Below are 25300 nucleotides of genomic sequence, written 5' to 3' on the forward strand. Positions count from 1 at the left end.
TCAGAACTGGGAGAGCCCTTAGAACAGAAGACAGAGAATGCAGGAGCTTGGAGGAATGTGATATAAAGCCAATTCATTTATTTTTAAGTGAGCCTGAGGGGAAAGGAGCTGCCCAAGGTCACACAGCTAGTAAGCAGAAGAGCCAGTTCTAAAGTACAGATCAGAGTTCCAGGGACATGAGCAGGTCTTCTCACTCTTAGTCTCTGGGGCTGGCTGGCAGGGTGGAGCTGCTTGTTGCTGGGATGGAAGCAGCGCTGATGAGACTCCAGAAATAAATCACAGCTACTCCCACCCCCCCACCCCCTCTTCATTCCACAGCTCGTTTTGTGAAACCCAGCAGAGTCTCAGGTGGGGGAAGGGAGGGAAGGGGACCATTTCCAGCCCTGGTTGTATAAATAGGCTGCTAATAATAACCCTGGAGCTCAACTCAGGTACTCAAGGGCCAAAAAATTCCAATTCCCCACTAGCAAAGGATCTCCAAGCCTCTACCCCCAAGACACTTTAGTTGGCTTCAGTTCTTAGAGCACAGATCCAGATCTGAAGTGGTAAAGGGAAAGAAAAGGTCCCTGGGCTCAGAGGAGAGGGCATTCTATAAAGGCTCACCTGGTTCTTACTGTCTCCCTGAGATAACAGGTTGGAGCTAGGGGAATACTCTTAAATATTCAAATAAGGAGGAAATGAAACCATAGAATTTAAAATATTGGAGGCAGATGGCACTAGGCAACTAGGATGGCTCATAGAACAAAGAACTTTTTGCAGTTGGAGAAACTGAGGTCCACAAGAGTGGAATAACACACTGCTTCTGAGTAACAAGTGGGATTAGACCTTTCTTTTCTCCATTCTTCCTTTGAAGGGAAGAATGCTTTTGGAGCCACATCCTACAGGTTGTAACTCAAATTCCTGAAGCCCAAGAGTCAAGTAATCGAAATCTCCCAAATGGAAGGGCTCAGGCCTGGATTATAATGGCCTCTCCCTTTCTTCTCTCTTCCCTCTCTGTTCAGGCAACAGGATTTCCTTTCTCCTCTAAAGCCATGACCAGCAGAGACAGTACACTGATCTGGGGGAAATATGACCTAGCCCAAGGATAGTTAGTAGACTAAAAAGAATTTGTGATACTAAAGCTCGAGACTTCTCAGTCTGAAGAGTCCACAAGCATCCTTACTCCCCAAACAGTGCCATTTCCCAAGCAGACATCCTGAATGGATCACCAGAAGGATTATTAAAGGATACCAAATCCAATCACTCATTTTATAGAGGAGGAAACCAAGGCACAAAAGATTGTGACATTACCCAGAATCACACAGGTAGTAAGTGTCTGAGGAAGGACTGGAAGCCAGGTGTTCCTGACTCTTAATCCAAGCCCAAGTCCAACACTCTATCCATTAGGCCACAGGACCTTCTGGGAGTGCTCATCTGCAGAAACCTTCAGTATACAAGAGGGTGACAGGGTGGTAGACAGAGAAAGGACTGTATCTAAGGTCTTTGATCCCTAAAGAACTCTCCTCTGGGCAGAGAGTTCTTGATCCCTGGGCAAATTTAATGAACTGGTGTGTAGGAATTGTTTCATTCATTCTGTTTGGATCCCTTGTTCCCATAACAGTGTCTTCCACATAGTAGGCATTTAATAAATTCTTTCTGAGTGTAGATTGGGTGGTTTTCTAAGACCTAGGTAGGATCTAAATGCTGAGTTGGACTTCAGAAGTTATTGAGTCTAACCTTTTAGTTTTACAGATGAGGAAACCGAGGCTCACAGAGGTTAAGTGATTTTCCCAATGAACACACAGGCAATAAAATGTCAGATACAACATCAACATTTAGCACAACATCCTCATTTTGCAAATGAGGAAGAGAGGGAAAGCTTCATGCCCAAGGTCACCCAACTAGTAGAGGAAGAGCTCCTTGATCCTAGTCCATTGTTCCTTCTACTTTATGGCCTGCTTTGCTTTTGAGACTATAGGAGTATGCCAGTTATAGACCCCTTCCTCCTATACTGCCCCCTCAGACTCTTAGCCTAAGGGGAGAAGCAAGAGGGAGGAGCTCCTTAAAGGACAAGATTAGGCTTTTTTTAATAGTCTTTACTTTGAGGATCCTCCAATTCTAACCAGGCAGGTGCTTGGAAATGTAGAAATTTAGTTGATAAAACTAGTGATAGAAAGGTTTATGTGATTTGCTCAAGTGCAAACAGAACAACAATTGAAACTGAGACTGACTCTTGCCCTTCCCACTGTAGTTACTACAAACTGTGTGACATTAACAGGTTGCACACACACATACACACATCCTTTCTGGACTTTTTGGACCAACTTTAAGGACCAATGAAAAAGTATTTATTAAGCACCCAAATATTCTGTACTCTTTCTGGTCCCTTCCAGCAATGCAGCCCTTTAGCCAAACAATCTGCCCTCTAAGGGGAGCAAGGCTGTGACTTCGAAGACCAGAGGAAGGGTCCATGCTATAGATTGGCAGGTCCTAGCCCTAGATCCCTGCTGGAGTCAAGACCAAGGAACCATGGCTCTTGCCTTCCCAATCCAGAGGCAGATTTCTTCATCTTTCTTGTGTCCTGCATAGCATAGGAAGAAGAGCATCCCTTCTTTCCCAGAGGCAGCCAGGAGTACCAGGTACCTGGGACACTCAGATCTGAGCTCTGGCTCCTCTCTAATTCCAAAAGCTAAATGGAATATGTGATGTGAGCTAAGGACAGGGCTCTGAGGCCCAAGACAGTCCTTGTCTCTGATGTTCAGAACAGCAGATCTGGAAAGAGCTCAAGCTCATTGGAGCCTGACACAAGGCCCTGGTGAGAGAAATTCAAGATTTCACCTGGAAACTCCCTACACTTTGGGGCCTTTGGTGGATCACTTGTAATGTGAGAATCCACCAGTGGGAAGGATTAGTAACCCTACAAGCTGCCAGTGTGGGGGAAGGACCCAGACTCACAGAGGGGTAGTATTGATACATCCTCCAGTCCATGGGACCAAAGGTTCAAAGCAGGAAGGAACCTTCAAGGTCATCTAATCCAATCTACTCATTTTACTGATGAAGAAACTGAGACCCATAGAAAAGTGACTTTTCCAAGGTCACATAGGTTTACCCAGCTGAGCTGAGGTATTTGAAGTTCTTCTGAGTCCAAATCAACTGTTCACATCATTGAGCCCAGGAAACCCTAGGAAATACCAGCCTTTAGGTACTGGCTTACTGGTACTACCCATCTTTTAGGAGGCGTCCAGGCATTCAGAGACTCAGGGTTGGTGGAATCACTTTGCTGAAGGGACTAGTAAGGGAAGAAAGCATGGGTTGGGAGGTGAGGCAAGAAAGAAACTTCTGGTTGGGGCACCTCAACTCCATTCTGCGGGGTTACAGCATCCTGGGGGGTGCTCAGTCCTACATTCCTTGGATAGAAGAAATAACTGCTGTCTGAGATCCCAGGCTCCTGAAACACCCAAGGGCCCAAACTCCATCTCCTAAGCCTTGGTCCTGAATCTCCTTTGTAAACCAAAAGAATCCCCAAGGCAAGGAAAACCTAGTATCTGGACACCAAAAGCAGTGGACTTCCTAATGGCCTTCAGGCTGGGCTGAAACAGAGAATTTTGAGAGCATCAATCTGGCAGCCACCATAAAGGCACCTCGACTACAGAAACGAGGCCCACCTATTTTCCTAGGTCTCCTGGTCTGGGAGGTGTAAGGGGCCCAAGACCCTTAGGGAAGATGCCTTGGGTTTTGTTTTTAAAAGAAATAAATGATTAAAAGGCTAGTTCAGAAAAGTTGGGGAAGAGGGACCCGCCCCCAGCCAGAGTATAGCCTCAGGGTCCTGACCTAAGTGATTGAGGATGCTGAACTGCACACACACACACACACACACACACACACACACACACAGGGGACTTCATCCTTCTGCAAGCTCAATGCCCAGACCCAAAAGCTCCTTCTCGTCTCCCAACCTAGGGTTCTTGTATTCATGCCCTTGGGCACGCATTCACCTCCACCCCTCACTTGAAGCCTCTTGCCCTAGGAAGATGTGTGGGTGCTCTCTCTCTCTCTCCTTCTCTCTCTCTCTCTCTCTCTCTCTCTCTCTCTCTCTCTCTCTCTCTCTCTCTCTCTCTCACACACACACACACACACACACACACACACACATTGTTTTCTCTAGAAATCAGCTTCCCAAGCTTTCAGAGGACACTGTATAAGTTGTCACCCAAGAGTCCCAATCTATACACGCCAGCCTTCATGCTCTCTCCAAGCAGCATCCCATGCTCAAGTTAGGTGGATGGAGACACTCACCCCAGCCAAGCACAAATACCCACAAACACACAGTCGTAGTTCTCTCACATGGCCTGTCATAAATAAAGTATGTTTGTGGGATCTCCATCCCATTCACACACACAGATTGTTTTTATCTCGTAGCTTTTCATAAACAAACAATGCATGTGTATACATACATACCCTTGACACAAACACACAATGAGGTCCTTACCTCTGGCACAATGTTTCTTGAAGGGGAGAGTTCCCTCTGATCCTCCATTCACACATCTCTGTCTCTGTCTCTGTCTCTGTCTCTGTCTCTCTCTGTCTCTGTCTCTCTCTCTGTCTCTCTGTCTCTCTGTCTCTGTCTCTCTGTCTCTGTCTCTCTCTGTCTCTGTCTCTGTCTCTGTCTCTCTGTCTCTCTGTCTCTCTGTCTCTCTGTCTCTGTCTCTCTGTCTCTCTCTGTCTCTCTCTCTCTCTCTCTCTCTCTCTATATATATATATATATATATATATCTGTGTTTTTCTGTCTCTGTGTGTGTCTGTGTCTGTCTGTCTCTCCCTCCCTCCCTCTCTCTCTCTCTCTGTCTATCTCTCTTTCTCTGTGTCTCTCTCTGTCTCTCTCACACACATATGCCTGTATATTTTCACACAGGCACCCCCACCCTTTCTCATGCACACCCCTTCATTCTCTATCGGGATCCCACTCACATGCTTAGAGGTGAGTTTACACAGTCTCTACTCCCTCCACCCCATTCTCCTGCACCAACCGACCCCCTCGCACACTCTTTGGCGGCGCCTGCCCGCGGGAGGGGTGGGGGTGGGGGACATACTGCGTACAGGAGTACTTCCCCGGGAGGCCCCGAGAGTAGCATTTTTACCCGGCTGCAGAGACTACAGATCCTCGACCGCTCAGGCTCTGACGAAGCCACTAGGGTCGGGGTAAAGGCGGGGGAGACGGGGAAGCATTAGGGGGGAAATCCTATTAATAAGGAAAGAATTAAGCAGGTAATAAAAAGAGACTCAAGGAGGAGAAGGCGCTGAAAGCTTTCTGGGGCGGGGAGCTGTGCTCTGCGGCTGGGCTCCAGCAGCTCAAGAGGCGGTTTGGAAATGCAGATGTGACCCCATCTGTATCTGCTCTGGGAGGACGCCTTGTTAGCCGGGTTGCTGTCTGGCGCTGAGGGCGGCCCCTCTCTTCCCCTTCGGCTTCTACTTTTACCCGACTCTCGCCTTTTTCCCCCCAAAAGTCTCTCAGTTGCGTCCTAGGATTTAGAGCTGGAAGAGTCTTTAGATAACATCTCATTCATTCAACAGACAAGAAACCTGAGGCCCAGGGGAGTCATATTAGCAGAAAATGGCAGGGTTCAAATTCGCACCCAAGTCCTGGGACTCTGGATGCGGTGTTCTTTCCATACTCCTTTGGGAGGGGGTCAGGGGGGCAAGGAAGTACTTCCTCACTTCCAGGACCAGGAACTGTGTCCCAAGAAAAGAAAGGCTAAAGCACTGATTGTTCAGCGTCCAGGCTCTAAAAGCTTGACCCTCACCTTGGAGAGCTTCCCCACCACCTCCCTCCACCTATTATTATTCTATTAAGATGCTTCTCTCCCATTTCCAGGCGTGAGGGAACCGAGTCATGTCTCAGAATCTGTAGGGACCTAAACACAAGAGAACGGAGGGAAAACCTGAGGAAAGGATAGAGAAAACGGAAATGTCACGGGAGAGGGGACTCATGTTTGGTGGTAGACCGAGGGAACCAGAGATGAAATCGGAGTCTCTCTGGGACAGAAGAAATGTTAGGGATATGAACACATTTGGAGATCCTAGGAAGTGGGGCTCTCTCTCTCTCTCTCTCTCTCTCTCTCTCTCTCTCTCTCTCTGTGTGTGTGTGTGTGTGTGTGTGTGTAAAAGTAGCAAGTTTAGAGTTCGTTGTTTTTCGTTGTTTATTAAGCACCCCATTCACCCCAGGAGAGATTTTCTGAGAATCGTTGCAGTGACTATAAGTCAGAGGATTCGGGTTCTAGTCCTGCTAATAATTGTCTGAGCTTTTAAAAGGAAGTCATTGCCTCTTCTAGACCTGTTCCTCGTCATTAAAGGAGCAGGAAAGATTGAACTAAATCATTAAGGTGCTTTCCATATCTCAGGTCCTCCAAAGTCCTCCCCGATTCTATATTCCAAGACACCTTCCAATTCAGATATTATATTCTATATTCTAAGCTATCTTTCGTCTCTGACATTTCATGGTGTGGATGCTAAGGCCCTTTTTTCCTGCGACAAGTTCTGTTCTAAGGACCCTTCCACTTCTGGCATTCTGTGTTCTGCCTTTCAAGATTTATCCAATTCTTAAGAACTGCATGTTTTATGTTCTAAGGTTCCTCCCACCTGGAACATCCTGTGAATGACGGGATCTCGGCCTGGTACCTTGGGTAGATGGCTCACCAGTACTAGGCTGGCCCCCAGCAAGTTCCCCTGCCCTCCGATGGAGACTTTGGGGCCACGGAGAGGAGCTGCCTGGCCCCGGCAAAGAAGGGGTTACGGCCCCGGCGCCCCTGGACGCGGGTTTGCGTAATATCTTTATTAGGCAGCACTTCAAGGTAAGCGCGCAATAGAAACCAGATGTGTGGACGCAAGAACCGCAGGAGAGCGAAGACTAAAATTCAGGGCGGAGGGACAGCGCGGTCTGAGAGAGCAGAGGCCGAGGGGGCGGGAGGAGGGCACCGACTAACAGAGAGGAAGCCGGGCGAAGACAGAGGCAGACCCTCGCAGAATTTTCTCTTCCAGATAATGGTTTATTCGTTTTAAAGGGGTATGGGAGGTGGAGGGAACTTCCCACTCGGCCTCTTCCTGCCCAGTTCTAGGTCCCACCTTGCTCTGTAGGCATGGTTTCCCATGGACTCCTCCCTCCTTCCGCCACCCTTTCGAAGTAGGGCCTCTTTGTGGCTCCCTTCTGGCGGGACTTTTGCCCCCAGGCCTCGGCTGTCCTCCGGCCCGGGCTTATTAGGGATGAGCTATGGAGAGCAGGGAAGCAGTGACGTTTGGCGTCTCCCAGGCGCGGGGCTTCCAGAGGCCCCCAGCTCCCCTCCCCCACCCCACCCCACCCCGGGTGTCAGATCGCTAAAGCGCCTTGGCTGGGAGTGGAGGTAGTGGGGTGGGGGTGGGGACGGGAAGGGGTGCAAACAGAAGGCAGAGCTAGGCCTAAAAAGGGAGTGCGGCTTTTTCCCAGGAGGAAAGGAGTGAGGGAGGCAGAGAACATTGTGCCATACCCCCAATTCCCTGCCATCTCTGGCCCACGTTGCGAGGTGGCAGTGACAGGCGTCATAGAGGGGAAACGAGGTAGAGAGAGCACCATTCCCTTTTCTTCGATCCTTTATCGTAGGCAGGGAGCGAGGATAGGGTGGGGGGTGGAGGAAGGTGTGCAGGGGAGATGGTGGGTGGGTGGGTTAGAGGAGGGAGTACTGAAGAAAGTCTTGATAGACTCCCTAAAGTCAGATGTATAAAAAGGAACTGGAGGAGACGGTTGGAGGTGCTACTTTTGTGGAAGGAAACTGCATGGGAAGGCCAGGGCAAGAGACTAGAGGAAGAGGAGAAAAGGTTCAATTCCTAGAGATGCTCTTCCCGAGCCCATGGTGAAGGAGTTAGAAGGATGGAGGGCGGCGGGAACTGGAGAGAGCTTCCTCCTCTTTTTCTTCTCCTCCGGCTTCTATTCCTTATAACCCCCAAACAGCTCTACAATCCATTCCCTCTACTAGCTAAGATGTTTTCCAATATGGAAACCATTTCTTCGTGTAATCCCCCCCCCCCGAAAAAAATCTGACTGGGGACCTCCTTGTCACCGAGAACCCGCGCTCACTGGGGGCCCTTCTCCGCCCTCCCCCCCCCCCCCCCCACCGCTGGGGCGGGGAGGGAAGAAAGAAGGGAGGAGTGGGACTGTTGTGGGCTTGGGATCTCCGCCACTGGGTTAGCAGCATCTCTTTAAGAGGAAAGGAAGAAGGGAGGGAGAAAAGGGTGGGGGCGGGAGGGAAGAGGGGGAAGGAAGGAACAGGAGGGAGAAAGAAAAGAAAAGAAAAGAAAGGGAGAGAAGAAAGTTAGTTCTTTTTTCTCTTCAGAACCTGAAGAGGGCTTTGGGGAATCTAGTCAATTTTCGGAAACATCTGAATCTTTTTACAGCTCTCCGTCTGAAAGAGAGAAACAGAGGGGAGGAGAAAAAAGGGGGGAGGGAGGGAGGAAGGAAAGGAAGGGAGGGAGGGAGAGGGAGAGGGAGAGGGAGAGGGAGAGGGAGAGGGAGAGAGGAGAGAGAGAGAGAGAGAGAGAGAGAGAGAGAGAGAGAGAGAGAGAGAGAGAGAGAGAGAGAGAGAGAGAGAGAGAGAGAGAGAGAGAGAGAGTTCAGAGTCGCTGCGGCTGTCTCTCCCACCCTCTCCTCTTCTTCCTCCCTCCCCCTTCCTCCTCCTCCTCTTTCCCTTCTCTCCTCCTCCTCTCCTCCTCCTCCCCCCGCTCGCTCACCTCCCTCTCCAAACGCTTGCGAAGGCCAGCGGCGGCAGTGTCGGCGGCGGCTTCTTGACTGGCCCCCCTCCCCTCGGCTCTGTCCCTCCCACTCCAGGCATGAATGCTGAGACGTGCGTCTCTTACTGCGACTCGCCCGCTGCCGCGATGGACGCCTACTACAGCCCGGTCTCCTCGCAGAGCCGCGAGAGCTCGCCTTCTTTTCGGGCATTTCCAGGGGCTGACAAGTTCAGCACAGCGTTCCTGGCTGCCAAGGGCCAGAGCTACGGAGAGGCCAAGTGCCGGGGCCGCTACACCCCTCAGCAGCCGCCGCCACAGCAGCAGCCGCAGCAGCAGCCTCCGCCGCCGCCACCGCAGCCCCAGCAGCAGGACACGGCTGCGCCCCTGGAGAGCGGCGCGGGCCAGGCGCAAAGCGGGGCCGGGCCGCGGGGCTCCTTCAGCAAGTATCCGCCGCCCCAACCCCAGCCCCAGCCGCCGCCGCATCTCTACCTGCAAAGGGGATCTTGCAAAACACCACCGGACAGCAGCCTCAAGCTTCCGGAGGGCAGCGGCGGCCACAACGGGCCCCTACAGGTCTCCTGCTACGGTGAGTGACTCAGTACTTCTTTGGTTGGGAAACCTGGAAAGGGTAAGGGGGAGGGTCGAATCGTCCCTCTGGGGCGAGTCCCTTCCAGCGCCCCGAAAACGTTCGGGGTACCGAAGGCAGACAGCACGGGAAGCCTCGGAAGGGTGGGGCGGGAGAGGAGAAGCAAACCTCGGGGAGAGGCAGGGAGCACAGGTCGGGGGGTTCGGGCCTGGTAAGTTAGAATGTGAACAAGGATGAAGCGATGGAGAAGACAAAATCGGGCTCCTTGGTTGTCTCCACATTTCCCCTCTCCACCTCCAGGGATAGGCGTCCCAATCCGTGGCCAAGCCTCTTCACCCGAGCCTCCTGGAGACCCCGGGTTGGTTCGACGGGGTTAAAAGCCCGGTCTGGTTTCCAGTCTTCGAATCTCTGTTCTCTTTTTGGCTCGGGACCGTTCTGAAGCCTGGGGGAGCCCCCGGGACACACAGGCTCGGGAATCCGGGGAGGCGCGAAGCTTTTTCTTGGTCCCGGACTTTGGGAAATTCACGGGTGCCGCGTCCCCGGCTCAGGACAATCAGAACCCGAGCTCCGGGGCAAGCTTCCCTCCCGAACTCCGCAGGGCTTCTCCCAAATGCTCTCTATAAGTGGGAGAGCTGATGAACCGAGGGAAGGTGACTCAGTTCCCCTCTTTTTTCCCCTTCACCTCTTTCTCACTTCTGACCCGAAGTCTTCTGAGACTGGTCTTGGGACACTATGTTTGGGTACCCCCAATTCTTAGGTGACCCGGAATGTCTGGTGGCTATCTCCTGGGTTCTAGAAGATCAGAGATCTGGGTCTGGATCCGTGCAGACTTGGCAGCTGGTATGAGGAAGGTGGGATGGAAACCTGGGACAGAGAGGTTACCCCTAGATTTTCCTCCTGCTGAACCGTTGTCCTGTCTGAACTCCTAAAATAGTGCCAGGCTGTAAGGCAAAGGGAAGGAAGCTTCTGAGAATACAGTGAGGGACACCCCAGAGTGGGAACCGGTTTCCCTATCCCTTTCTTTTCCTTTCTTTTCCCATTGTAATAATCCACATTTAATATGTACATAGTTCTTCACAGTTTAAAAACGGCTCTACTTATAACTTTTCCAAGGTGAGGTAAATGGTCTAGTTAACAATCCCAGGAAGGCCCTTAGAATTCAGGTCTCCAGGTTATCAGTCTAATCTACTTTGACACAATTTTAGCGACCTGTTAGGTAAAATAATTTCCTATTTCTGGGAGCTTCCATTCTATCACCTATGTGATGAGAGGGTTGGACTAGAATACCTCTCAGGTAGTTCTTTTTGACTTGCAAGTTTTTAAATTATATTTTACAAATGAGGAAACTGAGGCTCAGGGGGCTGGACTGACTCACCCAAGGTCAAAAGGGCTAAGATGTGATTGAGCAAACCAGAAATAAAACAGGACCAGACAGTCTTAATTCTGCTATTCTTTATCAGGGCCTCACTGTGTCCCTCATGGAGCACCTCCATCCACCCTGGTTCCCATGTCTCTCTATATTTCTTGGGAAACCCCTAAGGAACCCCACATAGGAGGCATGGTAGGTTAGAATTCCACAGAATCATCTCCCTCTTTCTGTGAGGGGTGCCTGGAAGACTAAGGGAAGGTGGAATTTTGTCATCTCTAGGATTCCTTCCCGAACTCAGCCTTTAGTGACACTAAGGACTTTATTCCAACCAAGAAGAGACCCATGGTTCAGTCCTGGTACAGGAAGTACTCCCATAGGCACCAACCAAGAGGTTCTGGGGCTATAAGTTTGCCAGCTAGTGCATAGAGTGATCATAGAGAGAAGTGAGGATAGGGAAGAAAGTCACACATTCCAAAGAGGTCAGGGTTATATTTTTTTTCCTCCTTTTATGCCAGGAATTCTTTATCTTTTTTGTGCATGTCATAAACCCCTTGGGCAATCTGATGAAGACTATGAACCCCCTTCTCAGTATAATTTTAAATAATTTTAAATGCATTAAACAAAACACACAAAATTACAAAGAAAACCAATTATATTAAAATGCCGTTATAATTCTTTTTCACATTCATTGAGCCCAGCTTGATAATCTCTGTTCTGGGTAATGGGATGGGACAGGCTGTAGGTGCAGCTGACCTTAAGAGACAGTTTTCCTTCCTTAGGAAAGAACTGAGCCAGATCTGGGGCAAATGCCCCCTGACCTGTCCCCCCACCCCAACCTATTTGGCCCTACCAGGGGACTTATCCAGACTGAGACTTGGTCTCCTTTTAATCTCCCCTGGATACCTACAATTCAGTGGGCATGCTCAAGCCACCTGCTGATGCCAAAACCTTTCACACAAACTGGTAAAAGAACCCATTTGATGCAGGAAAGGCTTTGGGAAGGAAGGAAGGCAGGTCTATAGCTTGAACTCACTTGGAAATAATAGTACTCTGCTCTCTATGGTTAATTCAACAAGTTGTTTTCACTTCCTCAGCCTGGATTTCTTCATCTGAAAAATTAGTGGCAGAACTAGCCTCTGAGACCTTTTCTAGCAATGAAAAAAAAATTTTAAGTACAGGGACATTTGTCTACACTGGTCACATTTTTCTAGATTTTTAGATCCTGTCCCTCTGTCCCTAACAACATTGACACCCACCAGGATATACTCATTCCCACCAGAGTACTGAGATCTGAAACACTACAGATTTGACTCTAAACCATCTACCTATGCTCATATTAATTTCTCTTGGTTTTTATCCCTCAGATAATCAGCTTCTGGGGTTGGGGTAAATGATCCCCTCATCTCCATACACATAGGCAAACCATTATTCCTGGTCCATGAGGATTCTTTTCCTCCCTAAGATAATAGGAACTTTTAATAAAAATCCATTGGGTTTCTTCAGTTTATCTTAGCTCAAACAGAGACGACGTTTCCCCTACACAGAGCCTGCATTTCTGAAGGTGCTTAATATCTGGTAGCAAATTGCCAGCTATTGCAGTGGGAGGGGTTGGATCAGGAAAGGGGACCCTGGAGGGAGGGAGATTGCAGTTCCTATAGGAATTTTTAAAAATAAAAAACAAAACCTCATCAAAGAGGCCTCCTATGTGGCTTTGTTTATAGGCCAAAGGAGGGGAAAATCTTTTGGACAGATGAGATCTTTCTTCCTGGCCCCTAATGCTAACCTTTTTCCTTCTGAGAAAATGACCCTGAGACTAGCTCCTTCCTGATCTCCAGTATGAACAAGACCGAATAGCCAGGGGCTGGGGAACTGAAGATGACCTTCAGGTTTGAGTGGGGGAGAGGGGTTATTTATAAACCAAGATCCCTATCCTTGGCCTCTGGAACTGCTGCCACCCTCCCCAGTTATGCTTACTGGAACCTCCATAGCTGTTTAAAATAAGTGCTGATGGGGAGTTCGGAGCACCAGATGATTGGGGTTTTTCAGTCCTGAAGTTCAGGCCCTCTCCCTGACTCCCCCACTGAGTTTCCTGGATTCTCAGGCAGAGAAAGTGATTTATTATCTCCATCATATAGACTTTTAAGCTTGGATAGAACCTTAGAGATGACCCAGAACAACCCCTTCACTTTTCCTGATAGGAAAACTGAAGCCAAGAAAGGTTGAATGATGTCTAGAGTCACACAGGTTGAAAGCAGCTGAAATTCAGGACTTTGGGGTCCAGTTTCAGTGCCCTCTGCCTTCTCCTATTAACATCATTTTGGCTGTTCTTTCTTTAATTGACTTTCTCCAGGTTCTTGGCTCCCAGACCAGAATATTTAGATTGAGGGTGAGCTTTGAAAGGGAGAAAGCAGCCAATTGGTATTGGGAAGCCAAGTGACAGAAAAGATAGGGGTCTTCACATGGAAATGGGGTGGGGATTATAGGGACAGGTGGACCCCTCTGATCCCTAGGGGTGTCACTTTCTCCATTCTCAATAACAGAGTGAGTTTAACTTTGGGAAAGGGTGACATTCCTCCTACAATTTCAAGACTGTCCCTAAAAGAATGAGGTTACTTAAAGTCCAGTGGGGAGACAAAGTCTTGGGCAAAAAGATTCCATTTAGGAAATGGAGGGGTGGAACGTCTGCTCTGTTGGGACCTGTATCAAGGCTACAGACAGAAATCATCAGATCTTCAGCCCTTTGGGGTTGGGATAGCGGATGGTGAAGGTGGGATTCCTTCTTTTGAGGGATTCCAAGGAAACCTGGCTTCTTAATTTTCAGTCTGATTGAAAGCAAAATGAACAAAAACCCAGTACCCGGGCTGGGAGTTCGACCACTGACTGGGCATTGCAAATGAATGGCCCAAACTGGCGTCCAGCTGTCTGGAGGGACCTCGGCCCCAGGGGCAGACTCCCTGTCCACTCTACAAAGGGTAACCTGGCCTGACACTGCTACCCCTAGGTACTCTTCAGTCAAAGTAAAAAGCCAGTTCTCCCAGCTCAGACAAGCTTTGGAAGTGCTGCGATTCCAGCGGGAGCTGAGCCTGAATCCTCATTCCCTGCCAGGCTCCTGGTCCCCCTGGTTCCCCTTTTCCAGAATCTGAGAGCCTCTGAGGACCCCTATTGGGTCTCCTGTTTCTTCTAGGCCCTTCTACCGAGAGACGAGTAGTTTAGGAAGGTCAGCTAGGCCCACAAGGCATGGGCTCCGAACCATCTGACCCCCAGGTTCGGAAACCAGTAGCAGCCTCAGTCTCAGCCTCTGGTGGGCACCGCATGGGCGCCTGGAGCCTCTAAGAGTCAGAGAGGTGTTCGATCTGAGCCCCGAAATGTATGAACTTAGTGGAGAACTCCTAGCCATCCCTTGGGGCTCGGTGTGTTCCGACACTACCTCTGACACCTCCGCTGGTCCCTCGATTTAATGAATGAAACCCTTAGGCAGCAGCGATGCTCTCCACCTCCGCAAACCGAGGAGTCCAGAACCCCGGGTTGTGGGGAGATAGCTGGTGTGTGTGTGTGTGCGCGCGCGCGCACGCGATAGACTTGCACTCTTTCCTTCTCTTTTGATGGGGGTGGGGAGACAAAGTTTTCTCTTTGATCCAACGTTTAAAAACGGATCTGTCAAATCTGATCTCGCCTCCCCTGGCCGGGGGTTAGTTACAACCAGGTCCTAGCAGAGCTTTCCCCCAGGAGCGGGCCGGAAACCCTCAGTACAGAGTCTGTGGAATGGGGGAAATGGGGGGGAGGGATTCTTTTTTCGATCAAATTAGACAGAATGTTTGGGGCTGGGTTTTGTTCTGAGTTTTCCCTCTGCCCTAACCTCGAGGCTATAGAAAAATGGAGACGTTGGGTCGGTCTTGTCTCTGGTCAAAAATTCTGATTGTAAGAGAGAGAGAGAGAGAGAGAGAGAGAGAGAGAGAGAGAGAGAGAGAGAGAGAGAGAGAGAGAGAGAGAGAGAGAGAGAGAGAATGTACTTTAATCACAAAAAAGTGATGAGAGAAACAGAGAGAAACAGACAGACAGAGACAGAAAACAGAAAGATAGACAGACAGACAGACAGACACAGATACACAGAGAGAGAGAACTTAAAGAAACGGCCCGAATAGGACTTATAAAAAGGGAATAGGTGTCTAAGAGAAAGACATATTTTTCTCTTGCATGGCTTCTGATTCTTTGGCCAAATACAAATTCAACCTGATATATATATATATATATCAGGTTGGCTGAAAGGCAGAGAGACGATATAAATCGTAGAAGTTAATGTGTATCTCCAAGAAGGAGAGAAAGGCAGAGACCAAGAGGCATAAGAAGACAGAATGTAAATTGTAAACTAGTATATGTGTATAACGGAAAGACGGAGACTAAAAGAATATAACAGAAAAGAGATATGTTTGATAGGAAAAGAGACAGAGACAGAAACACCGACAAAGAACAGGATTTGTAAGAGGGAAAGATATGTTAGAGACGACGACAAAAAAGTTTGAAGCTGTAAATACAAATACAAGAGAGACCTAGAGGCAAAGTGGAGACTGTGAATATGAATTGTAAAATGGAATAAGCTTATGAAAGAGATCGAGAGTGGAAATGGATTGTGAATATGAAGACAGAGGCGGAGGAGAAAGGCAGAGACCCAAAGAAACCGAAAAAGAATTCGAATTGCTAACAAGGAGTGTATGGATGACAGCCACAGCTTGGGAGGCAGAGTCAAAGAGAATGAGGTTGTGGGCACAAATATGAGAGAGAATGAGGAGACATAGATTATGAAGTATGAAATGGAATATACGAATTAGAGAAAGACAGACGGAGGCTGAATAAACGGAATGTAAAAGAGAATATTAAAAAACAAAACAAAACGGGAGAGACTGAGAAAGACAAAGAAGATGAAACAGAATTCGAATTGTAAATGAGGATGAATGTATGAGATAGAGACCAAAAACAGAACGAGGCTGTAAACGTTAATATGTGTTTTTGGAGAAAGAAAGTCAGACGGACGGACAGAAAGAAAGAGAAGAGACGAATCTAAAAAGACTGAAGGAAAAGGGAATTGTAAAAAGGGAGGAGACTCAGAAAATGAGGTTGAAACAGTGAGTGTGTGAGCAGAGGAAGAGAGAAACCGAGGAAATGTGATTGTAAAAGTGATTGCACGAATGTGTACGCGCGTGGGGAAGGAGAGGCGGGACTGAACGTCGTAATTGTATGCGGGAGAAAGTAAGCCGGAGTGTGGATGTAAACAAGATAGAGGCACCTTCGGCTTCGGCTAAATCCGAGTGAAATGAGTGGGATTTCCTTGTTAAAAGCCGGCAGTGCGGTGTCCCCCCTATCCGCACCCCAGCTTCAAACAGGCCTCGCAAGTAAAAAAATGAAGGGAATCGGAGAAAGTTTTCCCCTCCCGCCACCTCCCCGCCTCCGTGCCCAAACTCTGAGGGAGAGGGAATTGTTTGTAAATCGATTGGTTTCCATGTAAACACATCATGGAGTCCAATTAGTTGGGAGCGTGGAGGAGACCGCGGAGGAAAAAGTCCCGCGGGCCGGCACGCCTGGTTGTGTAACTCCTCCGTGGAGCTGGCACTGGGGGACCGCAGAGACGCGGTCTGCTGCGGACCCTGCGCTGGAGCGGGTGGCTCTTCCCCGAGGCTAAGTGGTGCCCGCGGGAGGACTGCTGTGCCAATAACCCTAGATCTTTACGTGTTTCCCTTCTTTTAATTTTCTCCACGACGAAAACCTGCGTGTCTCCGAATCCCGGGTACAGTCCAAGGTAGATAAGGGCCGTCGATAAATGCGCTTCATCCCCGAGGATTTACCCTTGTAGGGGAAACATGTTCAGCTCCTTGCAATTATTTCCAGAACGAAAATACGAACACCCACAAAGTCCAAATGTGAGCCCCCGGCTCCCCCAGGGCCCTCGGATCTCGGGGCTCCCTCCGTCTGGGCGTGCGTGTTCTCTATTGCGGGAACCGAACTCTAAATGATCATTCGGCTTGGTAGCGGCGCGCCGGTACTTCACTCGGCCTGGAGCCCTGGGAGTTGCGCTGCGTGTGAGGTGCTGAGGAATCGTGGGAGCCGTGCCTGCCACATTCTAGCAGCCTTCTGGCCGCTTGTCGTCGGGCACCCTCAGCAGCGACTGCCTAAGCGCTCCTGGAGGGGCTGGGGCAGCAGGGGGTGAGGGACCATTCATTCCCTAGAACTCGGCCTGTTTTCAGCGCCGTTCCAGAACCCCTGCTAGTAGATAGCTTGCCACAGTAAGGCACGGGCTCTGCTGGGCTCGAATCCCGCCTTCGACGGTTTGGTTACTTCTTGGGTGATGTTGGGCAGTCATTTAAGGTCCCGGGGCCCCCGTTTCCTTATCCGTAAAACGAAGGGGTTGAACTAGGTGATCTCTAAGGTCCCCTGAAACCTTAAATCTCCTTTCTATAATCCCTTAGCCTCCGCCTCGTTTCCATTAGGGTAAGGGAAGCCCCGTCCGGCTGGAGTTCTGGGAGTACCCTTGTTGCTTCCTCCCTTCCCCAGAAAGTAAAAAAAAAAAAACCAAAAACTCAGACGCCTGGAGCTCCCAGGGCCGCCACGGTTTTCTCTTTCCCAACCCCCCCCCCCTTTTCTTTCTCCACTCCACCCCACCCCCCGCAAAAAAGTTCCAGCTCTATTTCGCTGTTAGAAGGGTCCCCAGATCTGCTTTCCGGGGTGGGCGGCAGGGATAAAAGATCCCTCCTGCTAGGCCCTTGGAGGGCAGGGACGGGGTTGGCATCTTTTGCTTTCAGTTTGAGTCTGACGAGTTTCTCAAAACCGTTGTTGGCTTTAGAACTCTTTGCTGTGGAGCTGGGGCGGGGAGGACTGGTTGGGATGTCGGGGTGAGAAACTGAGGCAAAGAGAACCATCAGTTCTCTCCAACTAGCCTAGAGGCGAAGCTATGCCAATCGAGGAGACTTCCATAGACTTTTCGGAAGGGGCAGAGACACCTCCGGGATATTACACACCGGGAGTCACCCACGGCTATGGAATAGTTTCCCTGCACTAGGAAGGACTTCTTGGCGATCCCATTGGTCGACCCACTGGCCACAGGGTGAAGGACACCACTCCAGAGGCCCCCGAGGAGTGTTCCAGAAGGAGGAAGAACAAGATAACAGATCAAGGGAGCCCTGTCCCCCAACTCCAATTCCAACCCAAGTGGAGCCACTGCAGTCTCTTCCCCATAGCCCGAGGCCCAGACTTAGAGGTGGGCGGTGGGCAGGCCCAGTTACAGATGTTGCAGCCCTGGGCCTCTCCCAGTTGCAAATGAGCAACTGCTTCCTCCCGCCCATTCCAGATGCACCCCCCCCCCCTTTTGTCCCTCTCCCCAGCCCAGCTGCAGGTGTACAAAGAAGCCCTAGAAGGTCCCTGACAGAAGCAGTGTCTGAGTGCCTGGAGGCCAGGTCAGAGCTCTGACCTTATGTGTGTCCAGGGCCCATGGGATCCCCCTTGATCCATCCCTACCTTTCCCAAACTTTGAACTGATCTGCTTGGCTGCTGCACTGACATGAGAGAGGAGATCCTGGAGGTAATGGGGCTGAGGAAAGCCAGCAAAGGAGAGCAAGTCTACACCCTCTGCATAGAAACTGCTCCTCCACCAACGACAGATTCCTTCTGATTCTGAACTGCAGGGAGAGCTCAGAGAAGAAAAAAGGGGAAAATCCCACCTCTGACATTTACTAGCCCAGGACTAAGGGCAAGTCGATTAACAAACTTGGGCCCCAGTCTCCTCACCTGTAAAATGTCTGCACTCCCTGCTAAATCCTTTGAAGGAAGGATTGAGTCAGTGGAGGACAAACCATTAGAGAGGGCCAGAGAGAGCCTGGAGTTTTAGAGTACTGTGGTTTGGTAGCAAGCCGGACATACTGAATTGAGAGTGGAGGGGCTATATTTTTTACTAGCAAGGTGACTTTGGATAAGTTATGTCAGTTCTCTGGGCTTCTGCTATCTCCTTTATCAAATAAAAAGGTGGGACTAGAAGACCTCAAGTCCCTTCCAGGTCTAAATCTTAAGGAAAGTCAGGCTGGAAAGCATCAAGTCCAGAGGACCCAGTGTCTTTGTTTCCCCTCTCAGACTTTCTATTCTGGCTTCTTGACTCCCTTCAAGAAGGGGCTAGATGGAAGTGATGATACTATCTGGGGACTTTCTTTCCTTAATAGATCAGAATGAGGGGAAGGGTCACAGGCTGTCCCAAGTAAGCTGTCCCAAGCTTACTGAGCTCCTTATGAATGACAGCAGTGGTTCCCAGAGAGGGTTGGGGGCTTGGAGCACCCAGAAAACTGGTTTGGTCTCTAGAAAATAACATGTTTATGAATCTGAAGCATTAGATCTCTGAAAAAGCTCAGGGATTGGCAATAGGCTCCCTGGGTAGCTTGGGAGTCATGAGACGTGGGCCATTTTAGAGCCCCTTCCAGCCATTGCCAAGATCAGGCAGCAGCTGCCAGCCAATGAGAGGTCAGAGAGCTGGAGATATAGGATGGGGAATGGGGATCCAGAGCACACACACTGAAGATTGAGAAGGACACCTCCCATTAACATGGACTTCAGATTTTCAGCCTTATCTCATGATATTCCCAGAATCCTTCAGACAATTATCTGCCCTCCCCACTACCCATCCCCCTCTACAGGAACACACTCTGCCCTCCCAGGCTCCCATAGCCCTGGGATATTGCCCTTCCTTCCTTAATCAGGGATTTTTCATTCCCCCAGCCTATACAGTATTAAGTTCCTGTTATGATACAGGCATTGGGGCATATAATAATACCAAAAGGGAAACAACCTCTGATCTTCAGGAGTTTCCAGTCTAAGGCAGGATTGGGGAACAAGGGGAAGGCTACAAGTGCACAGATAAGAGTACAGACATATACAAGAAAGAAAAATCAATACAAAGTTACTTGGGGTGGGGCTATAAAACTGGGAGAATTGGGAAGCGCTTCAAGGAGCCTTTGGAGTTCTAAATGCAATGATGAAGGGAAGAAAGGAGAGCATTCCAGGACTCCAATACCACTTCCTCCAGGAAGCTCTCCCTAATTCCCCAGATTTGTGAGGAACTTCTCCTCTCAGAGCTCATGTAGCACTAAAATGAAAACCAAACTCTAACTTTCTGTCTTAGAAATTATTGTTTTCAAGGCAAAAAAGCTCATAAAGGCTAGGTAAATGGAGGTAAGGGACTTGCCCAGGGCCACACCATTAGGAAGCACCCGTTTCCCGATTTGAACCCAGGTCTTCCTGACTCCCAGGCCTGGTGCTCTATCCACTATGCTAACTCACTGCCCCTGACCATAGCACTTTCAAAAAACATTATTTAGGACCTGACTAGGTGTCCAGCTCAGTGCTAAGCAATGAGAATATCTACTCTCAGAGAGTTTATATTCTTTTGCATCAAATATCTGCGATGAACCATTATTAGCTAACAGCTATGTTCTCATACCATAGAGTCACAGACTTATAGAAACTAAGTCCAACCAGAGTAGCTAAGTAGCACAATGCATAAAGCATCAGGCTTTGAGTCAGGAAGACCCAAATTCGAATCTAGCCTCAGAAAATTATAAAAAATGCTTGTGGGGTCAGCTATGTGGCTCAGTGAACTGAGAGCCAGACTTAGAGAGAGGAGGTCCTGGATTCAAATTTGACCTCAGATGCTTCCCAGCTGTGTGCCCCTGGATAAGTCACTTGACCCTTATTGCTTAGCTTTTCCCACTCTTCTGCCTTGGAGCCAATACACAGTATCTATTCTAAGATGGAAGGTGAGGGTTTAAAAAAATGTTTGGAACATTCATTTTTTGAAATGCTAAGTTCTAAATTCTTTCCCCACCTCCTTTCCCCTCACCCTGCTCTTAAGGATTTTCTTCTTACCATCTTCTTGTGCCTTATCTTTCTCCCCAAGCACCCAGGCCAATAGACTGCCTTCTCAGCTTCTAGGCACCTGCTTCCTTCTGGCCGGTCTCTATACCTGCCCCCTTCCAAAGCAGGGCAATCTCTATGCACTAGGGACAGTTCTGTGTGGACCTAAAGACTAGCTGTTCGTAATTGTGCGAGTTATACAATATAGCAGGCAAGTAGAGGAATATAACAACTTATATTGTGCCAGGGGGTGTTTGTATGTGTACCTATTTCTTAGTGTCATATGCCAGTCCTATGTATTTTCCTACTGTGTAAGCTCACACGCAGGAGTTCTACTACTTAGTTTGTTACAAGCAGGTTATTTAATTTCGCCAGCCTCGGTTTCCTCATTTGTAAAATGGAGAGGTTGGACTTGATGGCCTCTAAATTCCTTTTCAGTTATAGATTTGTGATCAGATGTCCCCATAATTGTCAGTTATTCCTGGGGCAAGGCTCTTAGGGAGAAAATGACTCAGAAAAAAACAAATTTACCCACCTTGATCTCAGGGGTCCAGCTCCCGCCCAGCTTCCCTTCATGACCACCAGGCCAAAAGAGTTCACTCTAAGCTGCTGGACCCCTATTTTCATCCTGATCCCCTTCTTTGCCAGGATTTGTCAGCAACAAGGTGAACCTTGCCCAGTGGGCATGATGGTTTTAACCAACCTAACCAGTGACCTTCCTTAGCCAGATGTGGGAAAACTTCCCAGATGCAGCACTTCTCTGTGAGTGAAATAAGCCTCTGGCTGGATTCTGGAGGGGTCTGGCTAGAGAGAGAAGCTCTTGGATGGGCACAGGGTCCTCTTCACCAACTTGGAAATGTCATTTACCTAAATACTTCATTTTACAGATGAGAAGGAAGATGTGGGAAGTGAAGTAGGAACAGAATCTGCCCTGCATTCTCTATTGGCTGAGGAAAGGGAAAGCCTAGGCTAGTAGGCAGATTTCCACTCTTGAATTTAGGCATCCTGGCAGGGTCCACCTCAGCTCTGAGATTTACAAGGGGAGTGGGGAGGAGTGGGCAGGGAACCCTTCAGAGAAGAGCCCTTCCCCATCCTCTTCCTCTCCTCCTGCTTTGTCTCACCTCTCTTCACTCTAACTTTCCCCCTTCTTTCTCTCTCTCTTCTGTTCCTTCCTTTTGCCTTTCTGTCTTCTCTTTCCCCCTTCTTCCTTGTCATTTTTTGTTGTTCAGTCATTTTAGTCATATCTGAGTCTTCATGACCCAATTTGGGGTTTTCTTGGCAAAGATAACTGGAGTGGTCTACCATTTCCTTCTCCAGTTCATTTTACAGATAATGAAACTGAGGTAAACAGGGTTAAGTGACTTGTCCAGGATCACTCAGCTAGTAAATGTCTGATGCTGGATTTGAACACAGCAGGCCTGGCCCTCTAACCACTGCACTGCCTAGCTGCCTCCCCTTTAGCAATCAGTAAGCATGTATTAAATTCCTCCTGTGTGTCAGGAATAATGCTAGGCACTAGAGATACAAAGGCTGAAATGAAACTTCTCGCCTTCAAGGAACTTACATTCTATTTGGGGAAGCAGTATGTACACATTTAATTATCATATCAAATATACGTAAGATGATTTTCTAGGGAGAGTCACTAGCCGCTGGAGAAATGGCTTCATGTAGGAGATGGCATTTGAGCTGGATTTTGAAAGAAACTAGAGCTTCTAAGAACTGAGCTGAGCTTTGTGGGAAAGGGGGTGCTTCAAGAAAGAAAATGAGGGAGCAGCTGGGTAGCTCAGTGGATTGAGAGCCAGGCCTAGGGACAGGAGGTCCTAGGTTCAAATCTGGTCTCAGACACTTCCTAGTTGTGTGACCTTGGGCAAGTCACTTTACCCCCATTGCCTAGCCCTTACCACTCTTCTGCCTTGGAACCAATACACAGTATTGATTCCAAGACAAAAGGTAAGGGTTTTGTTTTTAAAAAGGAAGGAAGGAAGGAAGGAAGGAAGGAAGGAAGGAAGGAAGGAAGGAAGGAAGGAAGGAAGGAAGGAAGGAAGGAAGGGAGGGAGGGAGGGAGGGAGGGAGGGAGGGAGGGAAGGAAGGACATTCTAGCAGGCATGAGAGATAGCTTGTACAAAGGCACAGAAATGGGAGATGGCATGCTGGGTGTGAGCAATGAGAATCAAAAATGCATGTGACTCAAAGGGCAGTGGAAAGATGTCTGTTGGATGTGTAGAAAGTGTAACAGTGTTGATGACTTGTCTGAAAGAAGTGATGCTATGGCAGAGAGGTGGTGCCATAGTGCACTGAGTGCCAAGCCTGGCGTCAGAAAAACTCATCTTGAGTTAGACTTTTACAAGCAGTGTGACCCTGGGAAATTCACTTAACCTATTTGTCTCCGTTTTCTTATCTGTAAAATGATTTGGAAAAGGAAATGGCAAGCCACTCTAATATATCTTCCAAGAAAATCCCAAATGGGGTTTACAAGGAATTGGACATGACTGAAAAACAACTGAACAACTAAATCTCCTCTTCATATCTGCTTTTTAGAACCTTGGCTTGAATTCAAGGATCAGTCCAACTACCATTACCTACAAAAGGGCTTCCTGATTTTTCTATTTATTAATGCTCACGACCCACCCTATCACTCTGAATTTATAGTTTATATTTTGTAAAGTTCCTCTGTTTACATATTTATAAACATATTGCACCTTTCCAGGAGAATATGATCTTCCCTGCCCCCCATCAGTATTTGTATTTTCAGCAACTAAGGCAAGTGCCTGGCTCGAAGTAATTGATTGGTTGGTTGGTTGACTAATGGATTGGTTAGTTGGTTGGTTGATTAGTTGGTTGGTTGGTTGGTTGTCTAGGAAGAACATGAGCTGGTCATGGGTCAAGATCAAGAGAAAAAGAAGTAGATGGCCACATGTAGCATTTGTAAAATAGAGGAAGGCTTCCATTATCCTGGCTAGTAAATGGTACAGAGGTGATGAGCAGCCACCAAAATGTCCCTTGACAGATGAAGTGTTGGCATTAGCCTGTAACTTCAAAGCAGAATTCCTGCAATCTCCTCTCAACTGGCTTTAAACTTTTCTGAGTCTAAGACAATTATTCTGTGCTTTGTTTGTCCTCAGGGCCTTTACTTTACATCTTCCTCTCCTTTGGGGATTTTTAACCTATCATCTGGAAACTTCTTTTTGTTTTTTAATATTTTGCTAACCAGATTTCAATGCGATTTTCCTGCATAATCAAAAAGTTTATGTTCTGTATTTTAAAAATGTTATTCTGAGAAGGTGTGCCAAGTTTTCACCAGACTGCCATGGGGCTTGCCCAACACAAAAAAGGCAAGAATTCCTTCTCTTCTTTCTCTCTATCACTGTACTTGAAACCCAAGTTCTTTCTTGTATTCATTCATCATACTTTTGTGTTTGTATACTTCCTTTGTAGAGTGCTGGGGAGATACAAAGTTTAGAGAAGAGAGGACTCCTGCTTTCATGGAGCACCATGGGGCTAAGACCCAAGAAAAGATATGGATAACACTATATACATCTAAGTGTATTAGAGAAATGTAAAGCCGTGTTAGGGTCGAAGGGAAAAGGCCATTGCCATCACGGTTCATCAGAGAAGGCTTCCTGGGAAAAAAATTGAAACCTGTTTCTGTCACTTGGTACTTTACTTTCTCAGCCTCAGTTTCCACAACTGTAAAATGAAGAGGTTGAACTGAGTTCCTATCCAACTACAAGTGGTCCAAAGATTCTCTATGGAGGGTTTACGGAAGGAAATGGGTAAGAATCTCAGGATGCTTTGTGAGCTGAGTTAGTAGAGAAAAGACTAGAGACAAGGTAAAATGCATCCAAGGGATTGTTTGGAGGAGGCAAGAGTCTGGGCACTGGGTAATGATAGCATTTAAATAACACTTTAAGATCCACAAGGCTTTTTACAAATATGATCTCATTTTCTCCTTATTACAATTCTGGGACATACTCCTCATTTTATAAACAGCTTCTTTACTTAAGCCCTCACCTTCCATCTTAAGATCAATACTGTGTATTGGTTCCAAGGCAGAAGAGTGGTAAGGGCTAGGCAGTGGTGGTGAAGTGACTTGACCAGGGTCATACAGCTAGGAAATTCTGAGGGCAGATTTGAACCCAGGACCTCCTGTCTCTGGGCCTGGCTCTCAATCCACTGAGCCGCCCAGCTGCCACCACTCAGGTATTTTTTGTGAGAATCTCAGATTTGGTATTTCTTCAAGTTTCTTTCTAAATTTTAAATCATGATGACATAAATGATTGTCATCATTATTGTCATTATTATGGCTTTGGGAGGAGGGAAGAAGACAACAATTAAGATTGGTGCTTGTCTGAAGGATCCAAAAAAGTCAGATTTTAGATGGCTTGAGGGTTTTTTTCCCCTAGAGTGAGATAATTTCAGGTCCTCCTCTGACTTCAAGATGGTACTGGCTTTGGAGTCAGAGGACCTGGGTTCAAATATCACCTCTGATGCCTATTGTTTATGTAATCAGGACTTCACTTCTTCTGGTCCTTGGTTTCCTTATCTGTAAGAGTCTTCTAGTCTATAATGCCACCTTATAGATGAGGACAACGAGGTTAAGGGACAGTCGTTGAAGGTCACACAGGGAGTAAGCATCTAGATCCTCTGACACCAAAGTCAGTGGCATTCCCACTATACCATGGGGACAAGATCTCAGAGAGCTTGGAACTAGAGGGTGGCTTGAAATCCCT

The 25300-nt window shown here is 48.2% G+C and overlaps 1 protein-coding gene across 1 annotated transcript in view; it reads left to right on the forward strand.

Annotated features, from left to right (window-relative positions):
* The first annotated feature begins 8591 nt into the window (after nt 1–8591).
* ALX4 (ALX homeobox 4) overlaps nt 8592–25300 on the forward strand; it is a 60403-nt gene continuing 43694 nt past the window's right edge. The window contains exon 1 of the mRNA XM_001367992.4: nt 8592–9319. Within this exon, the coding sequence (XP_001368029.2) occupies nt 8833–9319 (487 nt within the window). The 5' untranslated portion in view covers nt 8592–8832. The remainder of the gene's footprint in view (nt 9320–25300) is intronic.

This window comes from Monodelphis domestica, chromosome 6 (assembly GCF_027887165.1).
Source record: "Monodelphis domestica isolate mMonDom1 chromosome 6, mMonDom1.pri, whole genome shotgun sequence".
In the NCBI taxonomy this organism is placed as follows: Eukaryota; Metazoa; Chordata; class Mammalia; order Didelphimorphia; family Didelphidae; genus Monodelphis; species Monodelphis domestica.